Source organism: Apium graveolens, chromosome 2 (assembly GCF_009905375.1).
Source record: "Apium graveolens cultivar Ventura chromosome 2, ASM990537v1, whole genome shotgun sequence".
NCBI lineage: Eukaryota > Viridiplantae > Streptophyta > Magnoliopsida > Apiales > Apiaceae > Apium > Apium graveolens.
In genome coordinates this window covers 243,059,270-243,069,250 of record NC_133648.1, presented here as the reverse complement: position 1 = coordinate 243,069,250, position 9,981 = coordinate 243,059,270, and the positions used below count along the sequence as shown (strand labels likewise).

The window sequence follows — 9,981 nt, the reverse complement described above, 5'->3', positions numbered from 1 at the left end:
TGATAAAGATGCATCCCCATTGGCACATGGAATATGAATTGACCACAATCTACTTTGGGAAATTTATTCAAACCTAGAAACATGCAATCATGTATCACATAGGCAAAATATGGATCAAGAATATACATTTCGGGTCAAATATGGGTCAATTGGAATCGAATTGGGGCAAAAAAAATGAAAGATTGGGATTTAGGCCTCAATGCACGAGGGGAGGACGCGCCCTCGGTTAGTTAAATACATGATATGGGCTACTTAAGCGTTGGATTACAAGACAAAGAGAAATGCGTGCATTCCATAGAGTGAGGACTCGTCCCAGTCTAGGGGGATGCATGATTTTGGATTCATTTGGATAGTTGGGCTTGTCCTTACCTTGGACAAGGCAAACAAGGACAAGTTTAGGACAAGGTAAACATGAAGAAAGTAATAGAGATTATTTTCACTAACATATTTGTTGCAGGTACTCTTTAAAGAATTTCCTCACTGAGTCGGTTAAGGAGGGGGATATCCGTGAAAAGTTTGAAGGCTTCCGGGGGTACGTTTGATGATTGAAAATCTCCTCCTGTATTCAATGGGTGTACTCGTTGGCGATGCGGGGTTAACATTGGTGTGTGCTTTGGAAGCGCTGTTCTTGTATTAAACGTGTGTCCCCGTTAAAAGAACTTTAGAGTCATCCTGCACTTTGCACCCAAGACCTTGGGATCACCTGTCCTGTTATCTGGTGGGTTATTCTCATTCGGGGGGGACAGGGACGCGTCCGACATTTGGGGTGAAGCGTAGCTATACATGCGTTCGTAAATCAGGGGAGATAGCTGTAGTTAATTGATATCCTTGCGCAGGGAGATGCACTATCCGTGAAATACTACGATTACGAACGAGTTTTGGGCCTTCGCGGTGGGACCTCATTATTGGATATTCCTAAAACTAGCGGAATATGGATTCCGGAAGGTTGGAAGAAGAAATCTAAACCCATTAAATTTCTTTTTCTCGAGAATTACGTCAGACCTGATCTTTATATAAAGGGTACGTAGGCATATTGAAAGGGGTTGGAGGTTAAGAGCTAAAAAGGGACACCCTAACGCTAATCAATCTCAGCCACTAATTAACGTACAAATATCACACATCGCTTAATTTTTCCTTAATTTTCGATAAAGAATCCATTATTACCAAATTCCTCCGTCAACCATAACTAATAAAACCATTGGAGTAGCGGTAGCCGTCAAGTAAGAATTACATTAAAAAAAAAAAATTTGACCTTTGCATTGTACCGAAACACTTTATCAACAGCAGCTCTTCATGCTTTTGGAAGTGTACAGGAAGTGAAATTACTACTGGATCCATTTTCTATTTTTCTTGTTTGTACAAGTTCAAAAACTGTGTCTTTTGGTTTTGTGCATGCTTGAAATATATATGTTCTTCAACAGATTGGCATGTTAATATCTTCTCATGCCGGCAATAAACTATCCAAGTCGGTTCAAAAATTAATACCATTAATTTTCAGCGGCTCCTCCATTACAGAAATAAAACTCAAACCACAACTACCACGCAGTATGCATTTCATTTTATCAATGACCAGACATGCATAAAAATTCCGAATCCGAAAATCCGTCTGATCCAATCCGGGAAATATCACCTTGACTTTTTTCGATAAATTTCTCTAGATCTTGGCCTCAGAATCACTAATAACCACAACTTGCAACTGATCTTTGGTTTTCTCTTCAACCATTTCAACATCACATTTCTGAGGTCCTTCCATAACCTCCCTCTTCCTGTACATGAAATAGAGCGCAAGCTGCAGGATCCCTAACGGACAACCAATCAGGTTCGGTGACTGCAATATTATTGAAATCTGTGTTAGAAAACTAATTTTTTTATAGCATCCAGTTTTTCAAACAATGCATTACAGTTATCATATTACAAACCCCAAGAATATAGTCTCTGCTCAGTAGTCCGTAGGTCATCCAAAACAAGCTTGTGATAAATGAAAACAAGGAAAGGTAGAATGGCATAAATTCCACGCTTTTAGTTTGTAGGACTTGTTTCTGCAATTTTAGAGAGAACAATTTGTTAATGACAACAGAAAAATATAATCATGATGCAGGTTGTCGAAAGTCATTGCCAAGAATTAATAGAGAAGATGATTCACCACAACCACAAGCGGAGAGCAGTACATAGCGACGGAAGCTACCAATCCGATGCTTCCAATAAACACCTTGCGGTAATGATGCTCATGGAAGACAACTACTGATAATGTTGTGCAGACGACAAATAAAAGAGTGATAGAGGTCGCTAATAATGCTACCTTCTTCTGCATTGTCATTATATATCAATATCAGCTCTTATCTAATTGAAATCACTGTTAAGAACTGTTAAGATTCTGTTCCAGATTCGCTAAAAATGGAACAGAATCTGGAAAAGATTAAGAACTAGAAAGCTTGCCTTTGGTGTAGCAGAAGCGAACCAAAGATAAATAAAAATGAAGGACAGCTCAAGCAGAACTCCTATGCCATTGACACTAAAAACAGTTATGTTTTCCCACGCATAGCTTACGAATGGCGATCCATACCACGTATAGAAGTAACAGTTTGCTAATGCAAGTGTATAAGGAACACATGAAAACTCTTCTGTACTTCTCTTCCTAATGACCCTGGCAAAAGTTAATCTGAAAACAAAGAAAATTTCCTGATTAAATTAAAATTTGACCATAATGTAGCCATATGTATGTATAAAGTTGTACTGTAGTAAACATACATTGGTGCAGAATAAAGAAACAACGAGGATGCATTTCCTGCAAGACCAAAAATAATTAGTTAATATTCTTATGATTAAAAAGATGAAGATTAGACAAAGTACAATAGCAGTACATACCCATTACTCCCACTGCTAAACGCAATTGCTCAATCATTTTTAGGACTTGAACAAAACTTGTATGAAATCTTTGTTATAATTTGATCTATGAAAGACAATACATGCATGGATGAGAAGAGAATAATTTAGAATCAAGTAAGGACTAAAGATATGTATCATTACGTGCATTTCTCAAATTCGTTTAAAAAGCCAAAAATACTAATAAGTAATAAATACATGTAATACTCGTGCATATCCGGAGGTTGAGAGGCATAGAAACCATTTCCGTATAGAGGGGCACATGTCCTAAATTGCATATATGCAAACGGTTTTTAAGATATCGATCTTACTTTGTAGAATCGAAATTGAGTTATCATAATGCCAATCAGTACCCAAAATAGCTTCGAAGACTAATTAAGTGGCTACTATAGTGCAGATAATTAAACTAGCAGTAAACGGAGTGTCGCATCTCTGCTGACCTTCTTGAAACTATCACAAGAGAACAACTGTTGTTTGTTTTGGACCATTACCCATTAAAAAATTGTCACAGTTCTGAGTATTGACCTAAATTGAATTGTCCCCTTTGTCAGAGTGTCATTTCCAGGTATTGAGTGTCTTACTCATCCGTATATCAAGTGTTCCACCCAATCTCTGAAGGTGCTCTAGAAATCACTTCTTTCATACACTATTAGTGCATGCTTAACTTTACAAGTAAAAAAGATTTAAGTTTTCTGAAAACAAAAGAAAAAACAGAAAGCAATACAAAAACCATCTTAGTCATCGCATGAGTGCCAGATAGGCCTGATCCTCTCCATTATTAAGGTGCATAGCCAACAGTCTCATCATTGCACAAGTCCTCAGTCAGGCAGATTGTTATATAAGACTAGATTATTCATACGAAAGAAAATCTCTTTTAGCCTCCGTTTGAGAGTGTGAAAACCGTTGTGCTGTGAGAAAAAGTGCTGTCACATCACTGTTTGACTTTTTTTTAATTTATGCATATTTTGAAAAATAATATATAAAAATAATATTTTAAGAAGGTTTGATAGTGAAACTGATAGCTATTATCTGCAAAAGCTGAAAACAGCTTTTTCCAAAAGCACGGGGACATGCTTTTTCTAACAGCAGCTTTTAAACGTTAAAAACTGTTGTAACTGTGTGCAACATCAATACCAAACCGGGCCTTAGCCAGGAATAAAATGCAGGCATATGTTCTCTAATTGTTTCCCCTGTTTGCCTGGAATGTGTCTCTTTTGGTATCTTCTAATCGAAAACATCAACTGTGTTGCACATCCCCAATCCCGTTTATAGTGACAACAGTTATGTTTTCCCACACATGAAAACTCTTCGGTATTTCTCTTCTTGACGACCCTGGCAAAAGTTAATTTAAAAACAAAGAAACTATCCTGATTAAATTAAAGTTTAACTATAATCTAGCCATGTCTGTATAAAGTTTTACTGTAGTAAACATAACATTGGTGCAGAGTGTCAATCCCTGCAGCCAACACTTCTCCCTAATTAAATGCAGTTGAATCTTAAAATGTCAAATGTGCAGATATCATAAACCTTGGGTTGAGACAGCTAGCCAAATGATGGGCTACTGTCTATAGTTTATTTAAATGTGACTTCTGACTATCATTTTTTGCAAACATTACAGACAGGTCTCAGTAACTCATTAAGTTATTTTTTAAAAGATCAGAAATACAGTCAAACATTATACTAATGATACATGCCACAGCCTAGAATCACATCAACCTGTTGGCAACATTTTACTGTTGGGCAGAAGCTTGACTATTTGTAGAACTTGGAAACACCTCAGTCAACAAGCCCATTGGTATATTCTACTACCATCTTAAGTTTGTGAAAAGATATTCTTTTTGCTCTCGTCAATATGTCCCATTTGCACATGATATCCTCTAGGCATCATCAACCGGCCACTTTCATAATCAGGTGCCTTTACGTTGCTATTATCCAATCCACTCTTCAGCCAAGCAATATTGCTTATATCTGCGGCCAATGCAGCCAATTCATGACAAGGAAAGGATGGAGGTTCTTCATAATCGGAAAACTCAGGCCCCAACAAAGAGCTTTTGGACAGTTTCTCAGTTGAGGTGCAACAGCAACCATGGCCACATTGGCGAGGCACCAATCGCTCACCATAAGCTCCTTCCAGAAATCTACCTATTCCAGCATCTGATTTTGGGGGAAGAAGCACACTCTGAGAGCAGGTCGCTCTTGTATACTGCAGTAGAGGTTCTGGGCCATCTAAAGGGTTATATATGCTAAATGCACTAATACGAGGCACAGGTTTGTAAAGCTTAGGTGGATCCATGGCTTCATTACATAACAAATACTCTGTTTGAGCCTTGTCTTTATACTTGCCATCCGTTTCCAAAGAGCTAACATCTTTCCCCTCCAAGGACTTAGGTGAACTCACATTCCCACATGACAGTGTCTCTTCCGACGATGCTTTTGATTTTTCTCCACTAGGATCTTCAAACCCATTACCCGGCTCCAACCTCAACTTACCAAGTTCAATGCCCCGGCGCCTCAGGGTAGAATTCCAGTGGTTCTTAATAGCATTGTCCGTTCTTCCGGGCAGAAGTCTAGCAATAGCTGCCCATTTGTTTCCATGAACAGAATGGGCTTGAAGTATGAGAAGATCTTCTTCATCTGCCAGAAATTCAGTTTAATCAGACTCAATTATTAGCACTACTCAATAGATATGAAATTTTTGATAGTACTCAGCGTTATATATTGTACAGCGACAAGAAGTTCACAGACACTATTACTCATCTAAAAGTATTTAAAAAATTATATATAGTGATATTCTTTGAAGCCAGATGGGAACATGATGTTAGAATATTTGGAATTAAGAGTTCATAATTCCAGATAGTCATATTGGGACCTCTCTTTTTTGTTGAATGGATGCACTTATGCACCACAGGGATATTTGATATCTTTTAAATTTGGAATTCTGAAAATGTAAGAAGCATGCAAAATATATTTTTCTTCTAGACTTTTTAATTGAAACCCTTTGGTACAAGGAGGCAGGTAAAAATTATGCTGGTAATTATTCGTTAGACAGAAGATCAGGAGAATCAAATACTCTATCATGTTGCAAGCTTAAAGTTGCAATGATGAATACAACCCAAATGAGGAAAAGTAGTAAAACCATGATTGGACGTATATAATTATAAAATTAGTTACCTTTAATTATAATAATAGTTCCACAAAAAAAGAAAAAAAATATCAAGACCTACTATAACATATTTGATTAAAACATATCAAAACTTTTGATGGTTTGGTTACTGGTAGATAGAGATGTAACATGTATGCTTGCTATAAATTGAAACCACAAGTGAGGTAATTTTTTTTATTTTTATATAGCATTGTTGGCTAAAAATATTCATAATCAACAGAATGCACATAGAAAAGAAGTGACCTGTTAAAAAATGAAAGCAGATTGTGCAAGAAGAAGAAGAACAGAGGTAGAACTAAAAATTAGGAAGAAGAAAGCTGTTATAGCACGAGGAGTTTGAGAATTGGGCCACTTAATACTTTTTTTACAAAATAGAACATACTGGGTTTTACTATAATGTAGTGCACTTAGCCGTTCCCTCTTTTCTAATCCTCTCACCTCGAGAAAGTGAGGTGAGTTTAATGCACCCATTGCCAAGGCGAATGCCTAGGTGAGTACCAAGGCGCACTTTAACAATATTTTTCCTTATAAATGCCATAATAAATGCTTATCATCTATAGGATATCTAGAAAAATAAAACAGGGTCGAATTATTTATTGATTAATTCAGTTAAAAGTATTTAAGGAAAATCGGAATATGGAAAAAAAGTAAATTCTAATATCTTTAATCTTATCAATTATTGCATATGCATGAAACATATACACAAATGCAAAATCTATATTTTCAATAACATCCTTACATTTTTGTTTAACTACTTCCCTTGACCGCCACAAGAACGTTATGAACCAAAAATGGTAACATTTGACTTTAAATTGTATAAATTGCATGTGCTTGCCACTTGTGCCAAAACTAGGCATAAGCGGATAAAGTGGAGATTTAGAAATGATAAGATTATGAGTATATAACAGAAATCCCTCTTCCTTGTTTTTCTCGGTCTTCTTCATCCACAACCGCCACAATGTCCTCTTCCATTACCTCACCAACTTCATAATGATATCCAACGAATATCTAATACCAACCTGACATCAAAAAAGTTTAAGCAGCATGACTTTGGCTGTAATTATCCAGAAAATGTCCGATTCATCGCTTTTGTAGCCATGTCGGCTCCACTATCAACCTCAGAAATCAAGACATCCTCACACACACTTACGTGTATAGAGAGGGGATAAGTGGTATCAGTACACTATCAGATCATTGTGATGAGAAAATAGTTATTTTTGAATTTTGAAAGTAATACAGAGATTTTGTGAGAGGACTGATTATGATTGTATTTGATCATGGTGTGTAGTTGGGAGACATGATCGCAACGACTTCCACAACTATCCACATTGATAACTTATGGGCTAGCAACCTAATACAGCATTTTGAACTTTCATCTATTCTACCATCAAATATACTCTTACACACTTGACACTTCTCTTTGAAAATGTAAGAGAAACCCAAGACTCTCTACCCTTCTAATTTCAATCACTTCTATTATTTAAAAGAATATGACTTTGTGAGATTTTGTAAAGCCTGATGTTGTTTGATCAATTTATCCACATAATTGTTTTTTATATACTATCTTAGATATGTTAATGGAATGTATTTAACCGAAAAACATTATTTATGTAACAAAAGAAAAACTCAATTACGAACCGAAAATTAGTCTAGAGACCCAAGTAGGAAGTATAAAAAGATCAATTTCTCTACTTGAAATTTGCAAAACATTATGTATGTATAAACAAAATATATAAAATACGTTTTTAAAGTGGTAACTGATTAAGCAATATGGTTTTGCCAATAAATACAATACAATTAAAACAGGTTGACTTGTTATATGATGAGTAAAATAAGTGTCACCATCTATGTATCTAAACTCAGAATTGCATTTCATTTACAAGCAAAAACTAAATGCACATTCCAAAAACATCAGCAAACGATCTAGCACAATATAGAAATGTAGGGCTCAGTTAAAGAAATGCTTGGCTAAATCCCTAGAATTCCAAGTCTTTATTAGTAAACCCTCCCGGGTTTTAAATGAAACCCTAGAATGTAGTGAGTAGACTTCCATAGTAGAATGGACTAGTCACAATTAATTAAAGTTGAGCACGGGTAATAAAATTAGAGAGAGTAGACTAATGCAATAATCGAAAACCCCAATTAAATCATGAGAGGGAGAGGGAGAGAGGGAGAGGGGGAGAGAGAGAGAGAGAGAGAGAGAGAGAGAGAGAGAGAGAGAGACCTGTAAAGGGTTTGCGCTTGAGGGCAGGATCAAGCTGATTGCACCATCTGAGACGACAAGACTTCCCTGATCTTCCAGGTATCGCTTTTGCAATCAGACTCCAATTTCGAGCCCCGAAACTCCCTACAATTTGGCTCAGCACATTGTCTTCATTCTCTGACCACGGCCCCTTTACTCGCCCACCCAAACTCTTTTTACCTTCTCCTTCGCATTCTGAATCTTCTTCATCCTCCTCATCCATAACATCACGCATTTCTACCTCATTATTATTATTCTCCATGTTTGCTTTTTTACTTTAAGCTTAATTCAAGTCCCCCGACAGCTACAGCCTCCTCGAATATACAGGACCTCAATGTTTATAGTATATAATTTTTATTTTTATTTTTACAATTATATTATATAAGTCTATCTATCTATTACTATTATATAAAAGATGATATATTGAAAATTTTGTTAGGGTACCTGTTTTTTGGTAATTTACTGAATTAGCCTTATTTTATTTAAAAATTTTATTAGCTAGAAAAAAAATTATTTCAACTATAACATGTTACCTTTTTTATTTCTCTCAATTAAAACAACTTCTCTAAATATCACGACAAGTTTATTTAATAAAATATAATAATATTAATACCACTAATAATTAATAAATTACCTTATTTAGCTACTTAATTGTTTATTTTATTTAATTATTATTTTACTTAAATACTTTGTTAAGTTCCTTGATTTTAGCAATGCATAAATTCATAAGTGCTTCTCATCTTATCATTTATAAAATAATGCAAAAGTCAAAACCATCTGCATATCTAACCAGTAGCTGTTATTTTGTACGGGTTTAAAATTAAAAATATTTGTTTTATATAATTTTTCCTATTAATGTAAAGACAAATATATTTAAAGTAAACATTATCTTACAATTCAATTACATAAACAAAATAAAAAAATATTTGATTTTGAAGTCGAAATATTTATCTATATTATTATATTTAATACGAAACTTTAAATTACATAATTTTTCTTTCTTAAAAAAATTAATATTTCACTTAATTGCACTTAATTGCCCTTAATTAATATCTAACTAATTACCTTTATAAGTAAAATATGTTGCGTTTTTTAGTTTCACCAACTAAAACAACTATTTCTCTACAAATATTTTAGACAATTCTTTTTAATCTTTTTCTTCCCCGAAGCCCAGGAAATATATTGAGTCAAATTGGGACAAAGCCCATACAATTTCGAGAGAACTAAATATACAACACATAAATTAGTATATAATAGACGAAATATTAAAATTTTGGTTGGTACGGTCCTTCCTTACATAACTGTCCTTCCTTTAAAAAATTTAATATTTTACTTAACTACCCTTACTTAATTAATATATAAATAATTATATTTATAAGTAAAATACGTTGCCTTTTTTCACCAACTTAAACAACTCCTTTTATACAAATCTATACCCCTTTTAAGTAAAACTTAGTATTTTTTTTATTTTCTCCAAATAAAACAAATCTTTCTTTAAAAATATTATAAACAATTCTTTTTAATATATAATGATTATGTATTTATCAAACTATACTATATTATAATAGACAAAATATTTAAAATTTAGTAGTCGGTCGGTACTCGCCGAAATTACATAATTGCAGAACTTAATTAATTTATTATTTTAACATAATTATCTTATATAATATTACAAAATAATAGACGAGAAAAA

At 34.4% G+C, this 9,981-nt stretch overlaps 2 protein-coding genes across 2 annotated transcripts; both read right to left on the bottom strand.

Annotated features, from left to right (window-relative positions):
- Positions 1-1,241: 1,241 nt before the first annotated feature.
- LOC141706226 (bidirectional sugar transporter SWEET3b-like) lies at positions 1,242-3,007 on the bottom strand. Its single transcript, XM_074509036.1, has 6 exons — positions 2,866-3,007; positions 2,749-2,785; positions 2,437-2,659; positions 2,144-2,305; positions 1,920-2,039; positions 1,242-1,828 (listed from the first exon to the last, which is right to left on the bottom strand). Exons 1-6 carry the CDS (start codon positions 2,900-2,902, stop codon positions 1,655-1,657), a joined length of 753 nt encoding a protein of 250 aa, XP_074365137.1. The 5' UTR covers positions 2,903-3,007; the 3' UTR covers positions 1,242-1,654.
- A 1,372-nt stretch (positions 3,008-4,379) lies between these two features.
- Positions 4,380-8,614, bottom strand: LOC141708262 (transcription factor MYB1-like). The gene is made up of 2 exons (XM_074511780.1): positions 8,271-8,614; positions 4,380-5,517 (listed from the first exon to the last, which is right to left on the bottom strand). The coding sequence occupies exons 1-2, from the start codon at positions 8,548-8,550 to the stop codon at positions 4,697-4,699; spliced, it is 1,101 nt and encodes a 366-aa protein (XP_074367881.1). The 5' UTR covers positions 8,551-8,614; the 3' UTR covers positions 4,380-4,696.
- Between the last annotated feature and the right edge of the window lie 1,367 nt (positions 8,615-9,981).

Excerpts from the sequence above, each read along its gene's own strand:
- LOC141706226 (XM_074509036.1), bottom strand. The coding sequence starts at position 2,902 with ATGATTGAGCAATTGCGTTTAGCAGTGGGAGTAATGG. Across the intron at positions 2,786-2,865 it reads TTTAGCAGTGGGAGTAATGG|GAAATGCATCCTCGTTGTTT; the intron begins GTATGTACTGCT and ends TTGGTCTTGCAG. Across the intron at positions 2,660-2,748 it reads TTTCTTTATTCTGCACCAAT|ATTAACTTTTGCCAGGGTCA; the intron begins GTATGTTTACTA and ends CTTTGTTTTCAG.
- LOC141708262 (XM_074511780.1), bottom strand. The coding sequence starts at position 8,550 with ATGGAGAATAATAATAATGAGGTAGAAATGCGTGATGTTATGGATGAG. Across the intron at positions 5,518-8,270 it reads CAAGCGCAAACCCTTTACAG|ATGAAGAAGATCTTCTCATA; the intron begins GTCTCTCTCTCT and ends AATTTCTGGCAG.